This window comes from Argentina silus (genome assembly GCF_951799395.1).
Source record: "Argentina silus genome assembly, chromosome: X".
NCBI classification, from domain to species: domain Eukaryota; kingdom Metazoa; phylum Chordata; class Actinopteri; order Argentiniformes; family Argentinidae; genus Argentina; species Argentina silus.
Genome location: NC_139653.1, coordinates 15,595,933 through 15,619,739, shown reverse-complemented (window position 1 = coordinate 15,619,739; position 23,807 = coordinate 15,595,933). Strand labels below are relative to the sequence as shown.

Below are 23,807 nucleotides of genomic sequence, written 5' to 3'. Positions count from 1 at the left end.
CAGTTTGAGGAAGTTAGCTGAATCTTGTTGTAATCAAAGAGCTGTTTAGTTGGGACGTTCAGTGGCGTAGCACACTAAGGCGCATACCATATCATCACAAGGTCCCTGGTTTGATTCCGGCCATCGACATATCCTGCATGTCATCCCTCCTCTCTCACCCATCCTTCCTGTCAATCTCTACTATCTCTATCCCAATAAAAGCAGAAATGCCCTAAAATATATTTAAATCAAAGAGCTGTTTAGTTGTTTGTTTTGTTGTGGCTATCCTGCCTTAAGCTCTGATAAGTAGTTTCTATTGAAAGTGCTGTCAATCTCCAGTGGGAGGGCCTAAACACTATCCTGCCAGGTATTTAACTCCTGCTCACCCTGGACCAGGATTAATACATTTGGGATTGAGTGAGTGGTGAAGCCTGTCTGGTCGTTAACTGATCATCAGGTGGGAGGGGTTGCATCAGCAATCACAGAATCTGCATTTATATCGTGACAATCGCAGAGCGACAGCCTCTGCGACAGCCTCCTGACACGAAGACGAAGGAGTCTTTCTGTGGAGTCCATCGAGGAAGGCCTGAGAGGAAGGCCACACTACTAAGTATTCTTATTCTATTTTGATAATTCTTTCATTACCCTGAGTGTATTGAGCCTACCTATATCCTACATTTCCCACTAACCCTTTCCCTCTATACCGGCAAAAAATCACAATGAGCTTTATCCCCATTCCTGTTTTTTCATCCATCAGGAGGACACATCGACACTACACCTCCACCCGCAACCCTTCCAATCTAATCTACCCACCATCCTCAACTGACCACGACCTCACTGTCACGGGAGGACTTTGGAACTGCCAGTCAGCGGTCCGGAAAGCAGAGGCTATCTCAGCCTATGCCTGCTTCATGTCTCTCCACTTCCTTGCTCTCACAGAGACATGGGTTATACCGGATAACACAGCTACTCCAGCAGCCCTCTCTGATGCCTACTCCTTTACTCATTCCCCTAGACTCTCTGGTCGAGGAGGAGGAACAGGACTCCTCATCTTGTCTAAGTGGTCACATAATGTCCTTCCCCTGTCACACCTGTCCATTTCCACCTTTGAATTCCATGATGTTTCTATCACCTCCCTTGTCAAACTTCACACTGTTGTTATCTATCGTCCTCCAGGTCAGCTTGGCCACTTGGATGTCCAGATGGATGGCCACATGGATGTCCTTCAGCACACCGCTCACAATACTGGGTGACTTCAACATCCAGTCAGAGAAGCTTCACTCGTCTGGAGCACTTGACCTTCTCTCCTCCTTCGGCCTCACCCTGTCCCACTCTCCTCCCACTCATAAGGCGGGCAATCAGCTCGACCTTGTCTTCACAAGATCCTCCCATACCTCAAACCTCACTGTTACCCCTCTTCTACCCCACTGTCAGAACTGCAGAGTCACTACCGATCTTCCGCCGTAGATTGAAAACCCATCTCTTCAGGCTACATCTTAACAGTCCTTCCTAAGACCTCTTTACCCCCACTACCCTCCCTGTACTAACCCTAACGCTTGAGACCTCTTCACCCCTACTTCCACCCTGTACAAGTTCTCTCCTGTTAATAAATAATTAAAAAATAATAAAAATTAAATTGGATTCTGGCATTACGACTGCCAATGGCCCCTGGTGTGAGCAGTGATTACTTTGTCTTATGATGACTGTTGGATAGATGATTCACTTACTTAAACAAATGTAAGTCGCTTTGGATAAAGGCTTACTTAAACAAATGTACTTGTTGTAAGAGTTACTTAAGACTTACTTAAACAAATGTACTTGTTGTAAGACTTACTTAAGACTTACTTAAACAAATGTATTTGTTGTAAGTCGCTTTGGATAAAGGCGTCTGCTAAATGCGATAAATGTAAATGTAATGTCTTCCTCTCCCCACTGCTGCCGGCTGCTGCGCTGCTCCCGCGTCTTTGTCCATGCTGATTAGCCTCTTTGATTTTCTTCCCAAACTTCTCAACAAGATATCTGGTGCATCTGGTTTCAGGCTTATCATTTAAGATGTGGATCTGTCAACGCAAAGTAAGCAGGGCTGCTGCATCTCTTTTGGAGCACAGTAGGTCCCCTTTACTGGACTATTCATATGCTGTGGTACACAGTGCATCTCCATGGCCAGCACTCTGCAGCTTAGAGCCATTCTGCAGTGATAAGCTAACCCTCAGCAGTGGGGAGTGGGCTTCCTTGAATGGAATATAAGCACCTTTCCCTGCAATACCTCACCTTCCACACTGCCAGATTATTCTAGCAGCTTCACTGCACAGCTCACAAGAGATGCACCCATGCATTCCCCCCCAAGATCCCTGCTTCTTGTGTGACGTTTTGGGGTTCACTTTCCCTAGGGTCCAATTTGTATTACCCTCTAATGGTTTTCAAGAGAAACAGATTCAACATAATAATACAGACTGCATTTTCAAATCAGTGAAAGGCAGATGGAAAACACAAGGGTCATCTTTAACTTTTGCAAATATGACTGTAAAAGGTAATGTGTAGTGAGTTTGTATTTCACATTTGAAATCACAACATCCTCTCAAATACATAACTATACAGTTACAAAGTAATGACTAAATGACTGTTTAATAATTTGTTAATATCTGTACAATGTTATGTGCTGCAACTCACTGACAATGTTTAGCCTACATAACAAGCACACATTACCAGATGTGGTGCTTAAAGGCCTGTTTGAGACATAAATACTTGGGAGAGGTATATAATCTTGAAATCGATACTGCATGACCTTTCCAGGTGAACACACTTGTGAAACATTTTCTCACCATGACAATTCCTCAAGACAGGTAGGCAGGGGCAGAGTGGCACTTTGGGCAGGGATAGGTACTGGACTACAGACTTTATTGACTACTACTGTATCACCACTGAGACCAATGGATTTATTACTTAAATCACACAATGGTTTGCGTTCAAAATTGCATGTCAAATAGTACTTAATAAAACGTTTGAAGACATGCATAATTAACTTAAGTATAAGTGATGGGAAACAATTTGACGATACAAATCTAAGGGAGTGACCAAGCATAAATAGGCTTAATACAATATTAATTGTATGAAAACGTGTATCCAGTCGTGATAACGTAGTAAGCTATATTATATCGCAGCACTCAACGCTTATTTTCTGTGTAATAAGATTTCATATAAAATAATCTCTAGAGAAAGTTGATAGGGGAGCATAATTGCTCCTATCATAATTGACAGAAAAACAAAAAACTAACAACAACAAAGTTTTGAATCAGGTCGATCACTGAAGTGATTATTGTGCAAATTACAAGTATACGGTGTATATGACTAAAATCTGACATCAACAAGTTGGCAGAAAGTTGAAACGTAAAACCGCAAAATCACCCTTGGCACTTGCGTTCGTTGCGCACAGGAAACAAAGTTAGGACACTTGATTTTCCTGAGTGGCTAATAATACTGTAAAGGCGTAGACACGTAAGATGTAGTATATACTAAATTACAACGTAAGGGGCGAGAAAACGTATTAATTCCATCGGCATCACCCGCGCAATGACACAGGGCGGTGGCTGTGCAAGCATGCCCATGAGCGGGACGGACAGGCTATGTGGGGAGTTGGGGAATTGTGATGAAAAGACGGTACTGTAAACTGTATGCCTGCGATCTTACTATGCCCTCGGTCTCTCATCTCAAGTTTGAGAATGTAACCTACCATACATTATAGTAATTGTGGACAATATTGCATTGTCATAACAATCTCAACCATGTCTTAGGCCAATTAAATGCTAGACAATTATTACCCATTATGTGATCCACTTCCAAATGTCGAATAAATTATTACAAGCAGGGTGATATAAAATATGTCTTAAATGTCGACAAACTTAGCATTTCACCTTTGAAACACGTTACTTGAATAATTAGAAGAAACGCTTACACTACTACGACCCGAAGATGCAGACTGCTGCAATTGCCCCACTCAAGAGAAAATGCACATACGCTACGCCAGACATAACATATGAAGCGACTGTATTTAATATGGCTTGTATTAGTTTCATGTTACGCATATGTCATAAGACCATGTTCTTCTGTAACTCATGATGGCAAATTCAATCCATCATTATTCAGTGCGCACATGATTTAACCCAAGCTTTGTCCACAGCTTCTTTAATTTGTTGTTGCCTATACATAATAGGTACAGCAACATCTATTTGACCTAAACATCTCTTTCCTACTGCACAGCTTACCTGTTAACTACAGTACACTAATTTATAGTTTACACCTTAAATTGTCCCTGGCAGAACTTTACTGCGTTACCACGTTCAGCTGCATCGAATAATCTACATTCCTAAACCTTTTTCAAGCAATATTAACACATGTCCATTACGTCAACACACACGAAATATAGGAAGATAATTTATCTTGCACATAACAAAATCCCCCACCACGTCCGAGTCAAGGGGTTTCTTTAAATATAGCCTTCTTGTTTTCAGCGCTTACCTTTAGAGGCGATCCCACAGAAGCTATACAGGATGAAGACCAAGTGCTCTTTGAGAATCATATTCTTTTCGCTTCCTTCAGCTAACTATGCTGGCACTCCACTCACGTTATCCTCTTCTTCTTGTGGACTGAAGATTGGTTTATCCAGGTAAGCGTGCAGTTTTGAACACATAGGCTCTTTGCGTAGGAACGAATTCGGTTCCAGTGAAGTCCCACAGTTCTCGCAGATCCGGGGGCAGTTGCGCTGCCAGTGTGTGCCAGGGCGAGAGATGCTCGGCGAGAAAGTGCAGCATCAGCCTATTGCCTCTCTCGGGCTGCAGAGAGCAGAGTCCCGCCCACGCCTTTTGACTGATGAAGACGCTTCACCAATGGCAAACACCTAGAAATTCCTCTAAAGACTCCGGTGTATAGTCCAATTCCAAGAATCATTACGCGGTTTCATATAAAGCTGCGTTGAGAATGTTTTTGACCTCATGAAAGGTTGTCATTTATCAAGTAGATCTGGTTCAATGTGCACTGTGAAATGCCGTGCTGAAAGAACAGCGACCCAACATAAGACAACCTGTAATGCAGAAGGCCAATGTTTGTCGGTTAAATAATTCTGCACATATTTCATTGGTATACGCTAAAATTAATATTTTGATTACTATTCAACTAGTCACTAGCAAAAACATAATTATTCCTGTGCTGCGAGAGGATTCATGTAAGCTGCTCAAAACAATGTTTGCAGTGAGAAACGAAATGAAACTCAGCTGCTTCTGGATACTGCTTAGCCTGTGTTGACTAAAGCATAAAGTGCAATCCCTCATTGACTACTACCAAGGTAAAAAAAGAGATTAAGACTATTGACCTTTCTAAACACATGCTAGCCAGGGAAGTACATTTTTATGTCCTGCTTCAGTAATTGCTGCCTCTTTTGCCTTCCTGACAGCTCTGCAAAGATTACTGTCCATGGTAGAATAAAGTGATTTCCAACATAATTCTCTAATAGTTGTACTGGAAAGAGATCAGAATATGGGAGGAATTGGTGTTAGTTCACTTTGTTGCCGCTACCAGGTAAATATGGAAAATTATAAGATACAGCTCACAAACTGTGACTTGCGAATGAAGTTGAATGCTACCTCAATTTACTCCAAGAATGGAATTTTAATCAAATAGTTTGTATGCAGTTACATCAACAACACATACAAAGAGTGAAAGTCCCTGGTCATGACTTGTGACAACAGAGAGAAAGACAGACAGCTTACTTACAGAATCAGCTGCTAGGTGTCATGTCAGGAAGCACTGTATGGGCACAGGGGAGTTTAATGGGCTGCTGGACATCAGTTCTCCTTTCAGGGCACCTATGAGTGGTGTACAGAAATCAGAGTGTGACCATCCACAACTGGAGACAGAGGCCAAAGCAGTGGCTCCAGCCAGGGATCATTCTCTAAGCCCATAGTGGGGATTTTACACTTGGTTTAACATTCTGCTGGGCGAATTTCATCCAATTTAGCACAGTAGCCTGCCTTGCCACTCCAGCTTCAGCTAAAATTCCTACCCTGCCATATCACCTTAGACAAGCTTTGTTACTGAAAATGTGTGCTAGGCACTCAAAAATGCCAGCTGATTTCATTGCCAACAACAAGTAGAAATCCACAGATTTCTGAATCAAGTCAGATTCAAACATGTTATGTTCTAAAACAAAGAATATTTTCAACTTTTTGTCAAGGACCTATGATAGATATGCTGTAATATTTTGTCAACATGTCATTCAAAACAGCGTTTAATTAGAGTGGGGGTTATGAAAGGGGACTTAACACTGATGTGACCTCACTCTCTTTTTCATATTGATGCTGCTATTCATCCTGTTAACCTAGTTCCTTATTACAGGAGAACCATTGCCATTCTGAACTGTACATAGTAAAAAGAATGAGTGCTTTAGTATACTATACATTTTGGAAGATATACATCTCATTTATAATTCAAGGCAGAACTTTAAGCCAATTATAATGAGGGTGCTGGTAAAGAATCAATCCCATACGTCCTAAAGGTCAATTCCTCGTCTTTTTATTGGATCATTAGGAATTGATTGACCCAGTGGATTCAGCAGAAAGAGACGAGTTGCTGACACTGATACTGGCATGTAATGCAGAAAAACATGTATTCCTCTGTCACACATTACCCAGGGACATCATGGGTTCTGTGTGTACAAGAAATGTGATCTCTGTTACCTGTGTACCCTGCTTTTGAAATCACCCAATATTTATATTCCAGATATCATACTTTCTCCTATTGAAGCAGCTGAATTACTGAAACATATAACAAAAAGGCACATTTACGCATATCTCTCTGTATTTGTGGGCAGTCCTGTGCCACCTTGAAACCAGTTTTGATCAAACGGCTGCCTTTACTCTCAAAGACCATATCACTCTACTGGCACCTGTCCACAACACGTTGAATTGCAATGGCAATGGTTTCAAAAACAAAATACACCTTCATATGCAAAATACTCTCACTGTATCAATTTTTCAATGTAGGCCTGGCACATAGTGTAGCAGTACAAGTGCTTTGTGCACATCTCACCATATGAGTCTGTCACAGTCCAGTATTTCTGACACACACATGCATTTTTCCTTCAGTGCTCCACTGGGAAATAAGACTGCTCCTTCAAGCTTAGACTTGTAAACTTTAACATAGTGTAATCATGAGGGTGTTATGTTCTACAGTACAGTATGTGGCTTGCCCATGCTGCTATTGATGGCTGATGAGAAAACAATACCATTCATACATTGCCTTATTGATGGGACATTGGAACTGGCTACATTTAATAATGAGTTTCCTGTTCCAAACAGAGAACATGCAAGTCAGCAGTCCATGAATCTCATTGCACAGCAAATCTATAAATATTCAATCAAAAAAGTGTTGCCTGCAGATACTGTATTTCTCATTGCAATCCTCACAGGTATGTTGATTCAATTTCTGCAACTATGTAGAACATATCATGGGTACATATCATGTTACCTCTGAAGTAAAATATCCCCTTTGTTTTAAAATGTTTGTTAGTCTTAATCCACTATGTTATCAGGCTGTACACAGGTATATAGAAAATCACATGCCAAATGTAATAGAAACAGAAAGATGTCAGATGAAGTCGAAGTGGCTTTCTGCCCTTGGAGAAACACTCGACTGAGAAAAGGATTCAGCTGCAATAACCTCCATGCAAGGGACATGGATAAATAGAAATCCAAGCTTTCTTTTGGTTGAAGTGTAATTCATAGCTGAAAACTGTGACAAGGGACATCTGACAAACCATGACATATACCCTGTTTGTCTGACAGGAATGGACAGTCCCCAGACAACCCCCAGGGTTTTAACACTCACAGGAGAACATGTTTACAGGGAATCAGACAGACAGAGAGAGTCTCCACTGCTACATAGTAGTTTCTCTCTCCTGTGAGGACTGAGGAGAACGCATCTGAGATATCTTGAAGAGATACTTGTCATTGCCTCTTCAAAGCACTGTGGCCTATAATGTTATATGGCCCTCATAAAGTTAATGTTATCCCTTGCCCACTTGTTTTGAGAGATATAACAGATAGAAAATATACTGATTTAGCACAGTCTTATATGATTTGTGGTGTTTTTCCGATACATTCTGCTGCTATTCAGGGGAATAAAATACAGTACCACTCTGATTTTCCTTACACATTGATATACTTTACCCACGATTTAAAATGCTTCCTCAAAACCTTAGAGACTAATATTCTGCCTAATGCAGCATATTAAGAAAGTACAGATTAACCTTGGCAGTGGTATTGATATTGTGCTGTAACCAATCCAAGAAGCACATTTGACATATTCTTACACATCCTTAATCTTGAAATACAGCCTAAGTTCTATGTTTGCCACTATTAGAAAATGTAGCATATGTATGTTTTCAAATGTTCAGTGTGTTCAGAGAGACCAGTAACACACACAACTAAATGCTTCACCTTTAATAACTGTCCTTGTATGGTCTGTTATTTGTAAGATGATAGAGTTCAATGTGTGAGGCTTTGAGAGTATGTTGGTACTCCTGAGAGGAGGGCATCTTTCAAACTCAGAGGAGTGAATTGAACAATGTGTAACTGAGGAGAGAAACTGGCAAGATAACAGTTAGACCACCATATCAATAATTAGGGCTGTCAGTCGATAAAAACTATTTGTTGATTTGTTTTCCTATTAACTTTACTATGGCCAGCATTTGGATGGGGCCCCAAATCCAAACCCACCATCACCCCTTTCAAAATGAATATAACCACAATACTGAACATGGTAATCATGGTATCTTTTAGCGACATGTCAGATTAGAGACAGTTTTTCCTTAGGTGGAGGGTCATACTGACAAAGCCATAAGGAGAGAGAGACCTTTATTAGGGCCATGGTGGATAACATCATGATTGGCTCTAGGAGAGGAGGAAGTGGTAGCAGGAGCTGGCACACTGGGAAGATTGGCAGCCGAGAACAGATGGTCAGGAGGAGAGAGAAAACATGACCAGGATGTGGAGTTGTGCAAAGGAGGCGCATAGAGTGCTGATGAGCTATGAAACATTTGGCAACATCATACAAACCTAACACAGCCCCCAAAGTCTCAAGTCTCAATTAGTTTCACAGTGATTCTTATTATGCTATGACCTAGCTGTTTGACAGACAATTCCATTTTTGTAAAGAGGTTTTGAAAAGCAAATAGCACTGACTAGAACAGCTGCAAGAGAGCTGGAATCTGAGTTTGGTCCAAATGCAAATATTCAATTATGCTAACGACTCTGCTTTTGTTATTGCACCACAATGACAGACTGAATGTAGCCACTGTGACTACAAATTGACAAAAATATGACAGTTGTGAATTTTGAGCAAAATCTTGCAGTTTATCTTAACATTGTTGGCCTCTCTGAGCACAGAGATAGAAATCCATTGTGGACAATTACATCCTAAAATCAACCCATTTTCCATGCAGAGGTCTGTGAGAACACCAGCTGCTGTGGGCCATCATGGATGTGAGCTCACCAACACAAAGCAATTCACTGTATGCAACCAGAGCAGTAACATTTTTCTGTATTAGGAAAACAAGAGGAGAAAGACTGCTTCAATTGCCCTCCCGAACACTCTTACAGGGGTAGTGAACCCGTGAAAAGATGCTGGGCCTGTCTGTACAGTTTAAGACAAAGGCAAGTATTGATTGAATCACTACAGCCCTGTATGCCATCAATGCAGAGTCTTACTTTGGCTTTGCTGGTACAGTAAATGTCATGCACCTCTCATGCCTGGGGATGACTCATCTCTCTGGGAAAGTAAAAACCAAAATAATTAATATAATATAAGGAGCTGCCTGTTGTGTTATGGTGTTGTGTTCTATTGTAGACCCTTCTTATGTTGTTATAGAAAAAACACATTTTTGAATTTTTTTTATTGTATTTCTATATATCAGACCAGAAGAAGTTAAAGGTAGAGTGAGTGACATGTAGCCAAGTAAATAACAGTGTTTTACCAAGGAAGCTCGGTTCATGCAATTAACACCCTTTTGTCTTAATCTTGGGAAAAGGAAAGGCAATTTACACCTTTGATTTGGAGGCCATCATTCCATTGTCAACTTCATTGTTTTGGCACCACTTTGGATTTCTTGTCTAGAAATGTTTAGAAAATCTCTGACCACCTAAATTGCAAAGTAGAAAATAAGACCAAAAAAAAAATCACATTTCCACATCAGATTAATTGATATATTAATCAATTCATAGGAGGAAAAAACTATTTATTACTACTATACTATTTATGTTACATTATAATTATAATTTGTAAATTAAATCATACTGATTCATGCAAGTTAAATAGAGGTATCAAACAGATTAAGCCTACCACTAAATGAAATAGAAATACTTTCTAAATACTTTCTTAAGTTTTGTTTTTGACAAAAATATAGCCTAATAGTATTCTAGTGCTGCATTATACATGAGTAATGTATAATTCATACATATGTGAAAATGTAATCAAGGAAGCATGAGGACAGAAGTACATGCTATTACAAGCTTTGCTCACATGAAAGTAAAATAAACTGATTAACATAAGTAATGATATGTAGGAAACATGCATTGAGGCTAATAGAGCTCTATCAGAATCCTGAATTTAGCTGCCCAACAGTTTTACTTCAAATCAAATTTGTAATAGCGTGTCAATGATGTATATGCTTATACACTGATGGGAGTGAAAAGTAACCAAACTGGATGGTTGAATAAGGAATCCTCATTTGATGCTGCTTGTGGGTAACCTCTGGGCTAATCTCGGGACCCAGAATCTAATCTTGCAAATTTGACTTAGTGAGACTACCTCAGGGCCAATCTTTTCTTCACAACATCAGTGTCATCACTGGCTACGGTTCTGTTGTTGTCTTATCTTGGCACTGTTTACAGTTCTGACTGATGTTGTGCCAAACCATTAGAAGGCACTCACACCTCCCCTGTAATAAGAGCATTTCAACACGTCCTCTCCGGTCAAAACAAAACTGCCTGGGCCCCCATGCCAGCCCCGACAGGCCCAGGTGCTAGGCACCAAGTCTTGTCAAGCAAGCAGGCTACCGGTCAAAGGAAAGGCATGATTACTCTCTCAAAGTATAAACTGGGCTCTCATAAAACCTGTCACCTTCATACCTTTAACCTTATCCTAAAGTTGGTTGCCTATTGTTAGCTTCATGTCAAACCATTGTCTTTCTCATCTTGTACATTTTTCACCTCTTTAAATCAGGGGGCTGCTTAAAACTACTTTTTACTACATTCCCTTTTGCAAAGACATCCGCTTTAGAGGTGAATTAGCCTTTTTACCTAATGGCTAATTCACCTCTAGAGTCTATTAGTAGGGTGTACTACCTGCTGTTTCTCAAACGGGCTGCTAATTTTAGATGACTTTACAGTACTCCCTGTACATGTAGAGCAAGGTCAAACAAAAGAATCACACAAACATTCTCAGTTATTCAACACTGAGATGATAACATTTTCATTGTTCATAAGATACCTTTTTTGATTGGTAAATGTATTTCTGTAGGATGATAACTTAAAATCAAAGTTTATTTGTGATATTATTGCTTCAAACTCATTTGATAAAAAAAAAAATAATAATATCTCCACTGACTCTGCTGTGATTGGAATGATAGGCACCTCTGAAACTGCTGGTGTACACATATCCCTCCCAATTAGATCGAAAGACATCATCACAGAACCAGTTTTTGCTGTTTTTATTTTGTTAGTGTGCTTTTCTGATGGTTTACCAGGTCAAGTTTTGATTGATTTCTCTGCCAGAGGATGATCTCAGATGAGCCGGTCCAATTTAGCTTTTTTTCCTAAAGCTAAAAGGTATTGGTTCATAGATCAAACCTATTTCCTAATGCTCCAATTGTGGGCTGAGAAATTGGAGAGAGATTCAACTGACATATGGGATGCATTTTTTTGCGAAGGTTGGGCAATATTTCAAAATGCCATGATAGGATGACAGAAAACAAACATTGATCTAACAATAACGATTTGTTATAGCTGCAAAGGTATCTGACCAAACTGTCAGGATTAAACGGGTGGTGTCACATTGAGTGTTTCAATAACAGCCAAAAAACTGTTTTCCCCCACCTGCATCAATCCACCAGGTATGCAATAATGAATACACACAGGTAGTTTAAAGGTAGACTCTGGGATATGACATCATAGCAGCAAGCAGGGCAACAGTCCCAGACATTTCTAAAAGCGGAGGTGCACTAGAGATAGACTAGAAAATAGAGTGCGTTAAGATAGAGCCCATGCGTCAAAAGTTTTGCTGTGCAGTTTTGAGCGTCTCCGGTAGAATGAAAATATCTTTGGTTCTCATCCAGGCAGCTGTTTACTTTCGGCTAGTTTTCAGAGAAATTGAACCAAAAAAGAAGAAACCGAGGGACACAGAAAGAAAGAGAGTGAAGGGTAGTGAAATGAGTGGATGCTCTCGTTCACTCTTGTTCACTGCAATATATTTGATGAAAGTTGCTCTGTTTTCACAGGTGTGACCTCATATCCCAGAGTCTACCTTTAAACCATGGTTTTCTTGTAATAATTAAAGGCCACTCTGCACAGAGGAGAATAAAGCAGCTATATGTGCTGCTATCCCTTAATCACACTGTAAAACTTTGCTGTAGTTTCTACAGTAAATTATTGTATGATATACAGTAAAGTACCTGAAATATGTTTTACTGTACAGTAGTCCAGCAGACATTTATTGTAGTTTTTTTTAACTACCTGACATCAGTCAGACTAGCATGGAGTAACTTATCACAGATGGTAGGCCTCCTTGAACCAACAACACTGCTAGGCCATACAGCAGAGGAACCAACAGTGAAAACCCCCAAACAACATCCTGGTAAGTGTAACAGTAAGTAAGATGCAGCATCATGAACACAGGAATTAGAGTTACCTACAATTCTCTTTATCTAATATACCACTCTGTATGGAGATAGATTACTGCCAATATTATTGTAAATAGAGTACAAATCACAAATGTGTATCATGATCCGTAAACAAAAAACACAAATATAATGTACTATCCACACACAAACACCTCTTGATTTGTATTTATATATTAATACATTATTTATAATCATTGCTTTGTGTTTCTGATTTTTTATAATGCGAAGATGGTTGAAATGGCAATTTGGCAAAATGGAAATTTGCAATATAGGCTCTGCAGGCATGCGCAGAGAGGTTTGTTAGTGATAGGTTTCATATTTCGTAATATACATTTGTGAAAGCTTCTGGACAACGAAGTACAAGTGAGAAAATATTTTAAATTGTGTCACAAATATTTTCATTCATGCATATCAGCAATTATTCACAAGGACAGAGGATCTCACCAGACTGCACGTCGTGTAGCAGCAGTCACTCTCCTTAAATGAAGTCCTTTTTTTGGCGATTGGTGGGCTAACATGCTCCCCTCTGTACAGCGAAAATATCGTAAGACCCTGGACATTGCATACAGCCGTAATTGACAAAGTGAAATGCATTGGGATCTTGCTCCAATCAACGAGTCAACACTAAGAGTAATAAAAAAAAAAGTGACAATAAAGAAAAGTGACAATAGTACTAGTGCAAATAAGGGGGGGGGGGGGTTGAAGGTAGTGATGGTTGAGTGCGGCGGGATGATCAGTTGAGCAGTCTTATGGCCTGTGGGTAGAAACTGTTCCGGAGCCTGATGGACTGGGTCTGGATGCTCCGGTACCTTTTGCTAGAAGGTAGCAGAGAGAACAGGGTGTGGTTGGGGTGGCTGGGGTCCCTGATGATCTTCCCAGCCTTCCTCTTGCACCTCTCAGAGTAGAGGCCCTGAATGGCTGGTAGGTTGCGGCCCGTGATGTACTGGGCCTTTTTCACCACCCTCTCAAGAGCCTTACGGTCGAGGGCAGTGCAGCTGCCGTACCAGGCGGTGATATAGCCAGTCAGGATACTCTCTGTGATGCATCTGTAGAAGTTTGTAAGGATCTGGGGGTCCATACCAAATTTCCGCCTTGATCACAGTGTGGGAGTGGTGTGATCATGTTAAGTCCTCTGTGATGTGGACACCAAGGAACTTGAAGCTGCTGACTCTCTCCACTGCAGCCCCACCAATGTGGATGGGGGTGTGGTCCCCCCTCTTCTTCCTTCTGAAGTTCATCAGCTCCTTAGTTTTATTGATGTTGAGGGAGAGGTTGTTGTCCTGGCACCAGTCCACCAGGACTCTTACCTCTTCCCTGTAGGCTGACTCGTTTTTGGTGATCAAGCCAACCACAGTGGTGTCATCAGCGAACTTTATGATGGAGTTGGAGCTGTGCGTGGCCACACAGTTGTGGGTGAACAAGGAGTACAATAGGGGGCTGAGCACACAGCCCTGGGGGGCCCCTGTGTTGAGAGTCAGAGGGGATGAGGTGATGCTGCCTACCATCACCACCTGGGGTCTACCCGTCAGGAAGTCAGGATCCAGTTACACAGGGAGGTGTTGAGACCCAGGTCCCTGAGCTTAGTGACCAGCTTGGAGGGGACACTGGTGTTGAACGCTGAGCTGTAGTCGAAGAACAGCATTCTCACATAAGTGTGCCTCTTGTCTAGGTGGGATAGGGTGGTGTGCAGGGCGTAGGTGATGGCATCATCTGTGGATCAATTGGGGCGGTATGCAAACTAAAGAGGGTCCAGAGTGGCAGGTAATGGTGAGTTGATGTGTGACTTAACCAGCTTCTCGAAGCACTTCATGATGTTTGAGGTGAGTGCAACGGGGCGGTAGTTGTTGAGGCAGGTTACCTCGTTCTTCTTGGGGACTGGGAAGTGTTTGCTTTGAAACAGGTGGGGATTACAGACTGGGACAGGGATAGATTGCATATGTCCGTGAAGACATCTGACAGGACTCTGAGGACACGGCCAGGGATGCCGTTTGGTCCGGCAGCTTTGCAGGTGTTGACGCACTTAAAAGCCTTCCTCACGTCAGCCGCGTTGATAATGCTAGCACATTGTCCTTGTGAGCAGCGAGAGCCTTGATCGGGTGCTCAGTGTTGTTGCCGTCGAACTGAGCATAAAAGTTATTGAGCTCATCAGGTAGTGCAGCATCGATACCCAAGCTGTCAGCCTCTGTAATTCCTTTTAGTGGTCTTGATGGCCTTACACAGTTCGCCTTTGGATTTCTTGTACTTGTTGAGATAAATGTGTTGGTCCGTGCTTTTAACAGAGCACGGACGTCACCATTAACCCAAGGCTTCTGCTTAGGGTATGTCCGGGCAGTGACAATGGGAACGCAGTCACCGATGCATTTGCTAATGAAGCCGGTAACAGTGTCTGCGTAATCACTGAGGTTGTTATTTTCCTTGAACACATTCCTGTCCGTGCAGTCAAAGCAATCCTATAACATAGAATCCAATTGGCTACTCCAGCGCTCGATCGACCACGTCACATGTGACATCTACTTCAGTCGCTTCACGGCGCTTGACGAAGGGATTTATAGCTGTCTTTAAAAGTGGAGTAGAGATGGTCGAGTGTGTTGACCCTTCGTGTAGGGCAGGAAATGTGTTGGTGGTACCTCAGTAGAATTTTCTTCAAACTGGCTTGATTAAAGTCCCCCGCAATTATGAAGGCAGCCTCTGCCGATTTCTGCCTGTTAACTGTCGTGTAAAGTTCTTTCAGTGCAGTCGTAGTGTCCCCTTGTGGAGGGATGTAGGCCACAGTAATAATAACAGATGAGAATTCCAGAGGGAGGTAGAAAGGTCTGCATTTTAGCATCAAATATTTCAAGTCAGGAGTACAGTAGGATGAGAGTGGCTCCACATCAGTACACCAGTTGTTATTAACCATGAAGCATACCCCTCCACCCCTATGCTTCCCGGAGTCTATAATGCGATCATGTCGGTGTAATGAATAGCCGACTAGTTTAATGGCTGCGTCTGGTATCGATGGAGAAAGCCACGACTCGGTGAAGATGAGCGTGTTGCAGCCCCTGATGTCTCGTTGGAAAGTAATCTTCCCCCTGAGTTCATCCAGCTTGTTGGCCAGCGACTGGACATTGGCAAGGAGAATAGTCGGTAGAGGTGGACAGTTCTTGCGGCATCTCACTCTGACAATGACGGCGCCCACCAGGTAAACAAAGGCCCGGTAGGTTAGTGAGTGATAGGATCCATGTGCGGTAGGTCAAAGTTATGGTGAGTAAAAATAGATCTTATGTCGAGGAGAGCTTGGCGGTCATAGTAAATAAGAGAAGCAACTTGCTGCACACAAAAGGCAATACGTAGAAAAATAGTACGAAAATAGTGAAGTTGAGCAGGAGCAGATTCAATTGCAGCCATTCGCGGCGCCATCTTGGATCACCTTGTGTTCACAGCCCACCTCGTGTTTTCCAGCATTAAAAATCTTTAATTCCATCCCAATCATTAATTTTCCACAGACAGCATATGGAAATGGATGCTGTGGGAACCCTCTGGTAATCTATTTGTAGTGAGGGTCTATGGGGAAACTTGACTCCTTACCCCAGTAGATGGGCATGGCTTCAGATTTTTGGGATTTTAAAACTTTTGGCATGAGTTCCTATACTAGAGGATTGTGGGTAATTCCAATTCCTGTGTTCATGTTGTATTTTACTTCTGTTAAACCTTCTGGGATGTTGTTTGAGGGTTTTCACTGTTTGGTAGTTCCTCTGCTGTATTGTCCATCACTTCAGATGGGGTTACTGGTTCAAGTACCGTCTGTGTTAAGTGTAGTGAAATGTTTGGGCCTAGACATACCCTCCATTATATAAAGACCAATGACATGTGACTGTTGATGTTAATGGCTCGTAGTGATGGGAAGTTTGACTATCTGTACTGACTTCAAACTCTGTTCAGTTATGATTGCTAGGCATACAAATACAATTATTTATTGATACATTTGAAACAAGGTCTTGTTGCGGATCAGATTTTGAAAGACGTGATGGAATGAAACTTGCAACTCAATGCAACTCAACTAGCCTAAGCTAATTCGCTCTTCCAGAAAATGACAAACGAAACTCAGATCATTAATTCCACAGGTTCTAGTTCCCCTCAACAAAGTAGTTGTATTACTGAGAAATAATTATAGTTTATACCATGTTTCAGGAAAACAGAAGTATTTCCTGATTAAAGTTAGGAGAGAATGTTTGTTTTCACAGTAAATTAGCACAACATGTTCTTCTATTTACCCTTTGTAGGTTTCTTATTATTATTTCAACAATCCTGCTAAGTGTATGTTTCACAATATACAGTATAATTTACAATAACATAATAAAAGTGATGTGGAAACCAACCCATTTGTAGAGGGAAATTAGCACAATATCGTTCACGAACTGCAGTGTAGCCTCTCGTTCACAAACTCCTTCTCGAGTAGGCTAGGGAGGGCAGAGGCAGGTTGTATGTGTGTATGTGTTGGTTCTACAAAGCTGTGTCCATCGATAACATTCAATCATCAATTAATTATATTTATTCATATGTGATCAGTTGTAAACATGTATTTTTCTTCCCTTTGCTGGCTGCAGCATGACTTATTCCTCTGTTGGCACATGGTGATCGGAGCACGTCTCCGAACCTCTGAGCCAAAGGAGTGCATATTAATTCTACCAGCAGGTCAAACAAACGACTCAAGCAGAAAATGAAACATGACTCTCAAGTCAGTACAAAGAGTTGTTCAAAAAGAATGAATCATTTGCTAACTGCACATCACTAGCTTGAGTAAAGCACTTGGCAGTTTTAAAGTCATTGAGCAGGTTTGACAGCATTAGTTCTGAGCAGCTGCTGATCAAAGCTGATCAGTGGGCATGTTTTATTTTGTTCCAACCTTTATTTTAGCCAGGGAGTGCCATTGAGACCAAGGTCTCTTTTCCAAGGGAGCCCTGCATACCCACAATTTACAACCATACATACAAATACAAAATTATAACACTATAAAACACAATCAAGTAAAACAAACACATTTTTCAACAAGGAGGTCCTCAATCAAAATTTAAAAATGCCCCAGCGGCACTAGAGCAACCATCTGAAACATTCTCTGCAGATTGTTCTAGCAGTGAGGTGCACCACAGTAGTAAAACCAAATAAACACTTTTCCAGCCACTTTTCCAGCCACTTTCTTGGCTGCATCACTTGAATTCATTGTTGCAAACACAATTATGGATGTGAGAGATTATTTTCCATTATGGGATTATTTTTGGCCACTTGGTTATAGACCAATTTTGTACAGTGACTGAGATGATGTTGTCCCATCGACTGTGCTTTTTCCTCTTCACCATTCATCCAAGACCGTATCAAAACAAATATATTAATTCCAAAATCAAATGAACTATTATCCTTGCATTAAGATGGACTCAATTAAACTTATTGAGTGAGTTGTTGATGACATTTTTCCACTTGAGCAAATTTTAAGTGTCAGAGCAAAGGGTCTGAATACTTATGTAAATTAGATATTTCTGTATTTCAATTTTAACAAATATGCGGAAACTTCGATAAACATGTTTTCGCTTTGTCATTGAGGTATTGTGAGTGGATTGATGGGAACAAAAATACATTTAATCCATTTTAAATTGAGTCTATAAGACAACAAAATGTGGAAAAAGAGAAGGGGTCTGAATACTTTCCAAAACCACTGTAGATGCAGGTTACAATTATTTACAGATAATACAATATTGTTGATGTAAATAGTAGAACCAGACCAAGAATCGTTCCTTGTGGAACACCATTTGTTATGTCCAGTAAACTATGTCCGAAAGTTCATACTGCCTACTGATTACTTAAAGTATATACTGCATATAACCATACTACTGATTATGTAGAATCTACTGTTTAATAACATTTATTCAGTAAGCGACACAAATCGGCATCTCTAGTTCAAACGGTATGTTATTCACGGTAATTGGTTAAATTTCACCACTCCCCACCTCCCTCCATTGAATTGTGGCACTAAAATCGGAAAGGACTTCCTGAATAATGTGCAGTGAATACATATTACATGGAAAGTCGAATCTAGAATTGAGTATACTAAATTTGACTACATTACGCATACTGCTAAACCTTCTAATCTTGCAGTTGCAGTATTCTGACAACTTTCGGACACGGCCAAAGCCTTTTAATACCTGTTGCATGATGGTGATCAAATGTGTCCGACTTCTGCAAAAATTTGACTGCTTGAGAGTTATGAGAGTTTGGACCAAAAGTTGTGCTGCTTCTCTGGTGAGGAATGGACATATCCTTCTGATGTTGTAGAGGAAGTATCTACAGGAGCGTGCTGTCGCTGTGATGTTCACCACACAGGATAAGTGGTCTGTAGTTATGGATAGCAGACAGGTCAAGAGTTGGTTTCTTGAGAAGAGGCTTGACTCTGGCTGTCTTGAAGGCATCTGGGAAAGATCCTGTGGATAAGAGAAGAATTGATTATGGTGGTAAGGAAAGGAAGGAGGTCTTTGGTGGTTGCCCGCTTGGATGTGACCAGTTTTAGAATATCATTAGGGGAGATGGGGGAAAGAGCTGATAAACCAGAGACTGAGTGTAGCGCAGTGGGTTTGGGAGGAGTGGTAGCAGTGTTGGCGAGAGGTAAAGAGCTGCTAATGTCATCAACCTTCTTTTCAAAGTAGGTGACAAAGTCATCGGCAGACAGGGAGGAGGGAGGAGGGGGAGGAAGTGGGTTGAGGAGTGAGGAAAATGTGGAGAACAGTTTCTTTGGGTCCGAGGCAGAAGATTGAATTTTAGAATGGTAGTAAGAAGCTTTAGCAGCTGATGCAGATGAGGTGTAGTTGAGGAGGAGAGAGATAAGGGTCTAGGTCATCAGGGAGGCAAGTTTTTCTCTATTTCCTCTCAGCTGCCCGGAGCCCTATTCTACAAGCTTGCAGGGTTTCAGACAGCCAGGGAGTGCTTGGAGAGGATCGTGCCAGCCATGAGGTCTGTGGACAGAGAGAGTCGAAGGATGAGGAAAGAGTGGACAGGAGGGTGGAGGAGGCTGCATCAGTGAATAGAAGGGAGAAGGATTCAGCAGAGGGTAGGTCGGATAAGACAGAAGAAGAGAGCAGTGAGTGAGAGGGTACACAGGTTGTGACGAGAGGATACAGTGTGGGTAGAGACTGACTGGGAAGGGGAGGATTTGAGGGGAAGGGAGAAGGATACAAAATGATGATCAGAAACCGGAAGAGGGGTAACTGTAAAGTTGGAGGTATGGGAGGATCTGGTGATGACAAGGTCGAGCTCATGCCTTCCTCGATGGACTCCTTCGTCTTCGTGTCAGGAGGCTGTAGCAAAGGCTGTCGCGCTGTGATCGTCACAATATAAATGCAGATTCTGTGATTGCTGATGACTAGCAGGGTAGCAGCCCCTCCCACCTGACGATCAGTTAACGACCAGACAGGTTTCGCCACTCACTCAATCCCAAATGTATTAGTCCTGGTCCAAGGTGAGCAGGGGTTAAATACCTTGCAGGATAGTGTCAGGCCCTCCCACTGGAGATTGACAGCACTTCACAGCAATTGGCTTCAAACAGCTGGCTTCCAATAGAAACTAGGTTCCTGAGCTTAAGGCAGGATAGCTACAGAAAAATACACAAGCAACCAACAGCACACTGACTTTAAACAAGATTAAACTAACGTACTTAGACTGGAGAACAGGCTTCACCACTCACTCAATCCCAAATGTATTAGTTCTGGTCCAAGGTGAGCAGGGGTTAAATACCTTGCAGGATAGTGTCAGGCCCTCCGACTGGAGATTGACAGCACTTCACAGCAATTGGCTTTAAACAGCTGGCTTTCAATAGAAACTAGCTTCCTGAGCTTAAGGCAGGATAGCCACAGCAAAATCCACAAACTACCAACAGCACACTGACTTTAAACAAGATTAAACTAATTTACTTAGAATGGAGAACAGGCTTCACTACTCACTCAATCCAAAATGTATATATATATCCCAAATGTATATATAAATATTTCCATCATGTCAGTTTTGCAGCACTCAACATGTGTTCAGTGAAGTTCCACCTTATCAGCGTAGCCTATAAACACACTTGGACTTTCCGTTCCTTGATCCTGCCTGGTCTAATTACCGGTGTGTTAAAGTTAACACTGCGAGAGGGGAGTGAACGTGGGTGGGTTGGTCTTGAGCCAGTGAAAGGTAACAATGTATTTACACAAGAAATATTGAAGTATGAAATCAGTGCCATATCAAGGGCATATTACTTGGAGAGAGCAGAGTCAGCACGCACAAGATTCACATCGAGCAAATGTTTAAATGTCCAGTGTTGCACCCATGAAATGAATGTGATTAATGTTGTTTTTGTTTAAATTATATTCCCAATATATCTTGGGCAGGTGTATTTCAGCATCTAGTGAGTTATTGTAAGTTATATTATTTGTGAGTTTATTGTACATTGTGTATGACATTGACGCCCTGTGCAAATCAAGCATTTAACTGCTCTGCTAGCAGAATACAGTAGGCTAGGTTGGTCGTCACCCCTGAATAAAGATAATACACATTTTGATAAAGAATGAAACTGATACAGAAATAAAAATGCAGAAAAGTGTTTATTTAAGGTATCATTTGTTAGTCTACTGACTACAGAACATATGGCCTACAGTGCATTGTGTCATCTGTAGAGTGCAACAACTCGTTGATCCTGTCCTTCTTCGATCTCCATCGGTCATGGCAGTGTTGTTGTGTCCATGACGAAGTCCATGAGACTGACAGGCAAACCCCCCTTGCCCCGTGAACCATGGGTTGGTGTTGGTAACCCACTCTCTGTACTCCCCTTCAGTTATGGCCTTGCGGAACATCAGGTTGCTGTACCTCTATGGACAGTTAGCGCACATCCTGTATATGCGACTGACAGTCTCTGGTGAAAAATCAGCAACAATGATGTTGGGTTGATTGTTCACAACAGTGAGTCTGCTTCGATATGTGCCTCTTGGTGGGGCGGTTGGTGGCAGCATTTATGATTAACAAACAAAAGCGTGACAATTTATCTAGCCACTACACAGTCTTTTAGATATACAATTCAAATGCTGTTTGTCATTGAACAAATTCCAGTTCATAGAAGATTGTAAATGCAATCATTGATTGTACTGTAGCCAAAATGTTGCATATTTTAAATCAAGATAGTTACAGATAGGCCTGCTGCTAATTTGTCAGTTATCACTGGCTGGTACACTTTTCTTTAATAGCCCCCAAATATTAAATCATGTCAGTTATGATAAAAATATATACTGTCACCGATACGGCCTTTTCTCGACCTGAACACCATACCAAAGGTTACCAGACCAGGCCAAGCAGGGTCAGAACAAGGGAAAGGACATCTAAAGACCAGGAGATGGCACCAAAGGATACAAGAGACGCTCTGACTGCCAATAGGCGTAAGACAAGGCCTCCACTACGGTGCAGCAAAACTACGCCACCACCCAGGGAGATGACCCCACCAGGAGGCCTAATCCTGGAATTAGAGTCTGAGCCTGAATCTACCCACTATCAACCGAAATCCATTCTCAAGAGGCGTAGCTACACGGGCGAAGGTGACGAGGAGGTCTCCACTATTAAGAAGAAGGTGAGGATCAATGCTCCATAGACACCCTTGGGAGGCCAAGGGGCGAACACCAAGAGGATGACCTCACCGCCACCACCATCGAAGGAGACATCACACCTAGAATATGATTGTGTCATCTGCTGTGAGCTACCAGAGCCACCAAAGGAGGCCTCAACCGACACTACTCCACACCAGGAATGTGACTGTGTCATCAGCTGTGGGCTACCAGAGCTGCCACCAGGCTGGAAAATACTAGACCAAACGCCCCCCCGCACAAACCGAGGTAACCATACCAGAGCCAACATCCCGAGTTGTGTCTGTAGTTGACCAGATCCTACCAAACCTGATGAGGCACACCGCGGCTGCGGATGTTCCTCTGTCAAATTCTATCTTCGACCTATTCCCTGCACCTGTGCAACAGGATGTTCAAATGCCAACCCTTGCTCCAGAAATGGGAGAAATGCTACTGAGCGGTCTACCAATGTCTGTGGAGATGGCCGACAAGGTTGACATCCTTGACCTCATCGATGAGATGTCCCTACCACAGCTGGAGATGCCAGAACTGGACGCGGAGGTGATGGATCTGATTATCAACTCGACACCCCTAGATCCCTGAATGATAAGTTGATTCAAATATATGTAACCATATAAGTATTTCAGAGGGACCAGTGTATGAGGATAAAACCCCACGTCAACATATCTGCATAGGCCTCATCCTAATGATAACATGTAACCAATGAAAGTACTAAGTATAGAAGAATACCGATGATTGATTGTGTAAACTTACTCAGGGATGATTACTGATGTATGTTATTAAGTTACTGTAGTTTGTTTTTGATGATACAGAGTTTTATTACTGCATAAAAGGAAATGTTGTGTAAGGCATACGGTATGCGAAGCACATCCACAAACAAATTTACTACTGTATCTTTAATCAAGTAATGGAATGATGAGAATGATTAAGAGTAACAATATGAAGTATAGATTGATTTACTGTTTTTGATTGATTGATTTGATTGATTATTTTACTGTTTTATTGTTATGTTTTAATACTGTGTTGAGGGCCAGAGCACTTCCCTAAAAGCATTTCCTTAAAAGGGACTTAGCTTGGCCACACAGCCATGACATGCATAACCATGACATGCATGGCCATGTAGCTTAACCACTTAGCAGAGAATAATCAAGTGAACTTACTCAGAGCACGGTATCCTCAGTCGAACTCGGACCAGTCCTTTGGAAAGTACCGAACGGAAAGTACATGGAGAAACCTTAGTGTAAGTTGCCATC

At 41.7% G+C, this 23,807-nt stretch overlaps 1 protein-coding gene across 1 annotated transcript in view; it reads right to left on the bottom strand.

Annotated features, from left to right (window-relative positions):
• cadm2b (cell adhesion molecule 2b) overlaps positions 1–4,555 on the bottom strand; it is a gene marked incomplete at both ends in the record, with an annotated part of 166,639 nt that extends 162,084 nt beyond the window's left edge. The window contains one exon of the mRNA XM_083695108.1: positions 4,495–4,555. Coding sequence (XP_083551234.1) covers positions 4,495–4,555 — 61 coding nt within the window. The remainder of the gene's footprint in view (positions 1–4,494) is intronic.
• Positions 4,556–23,807: the final 19,252 nt, after the last annotated feature.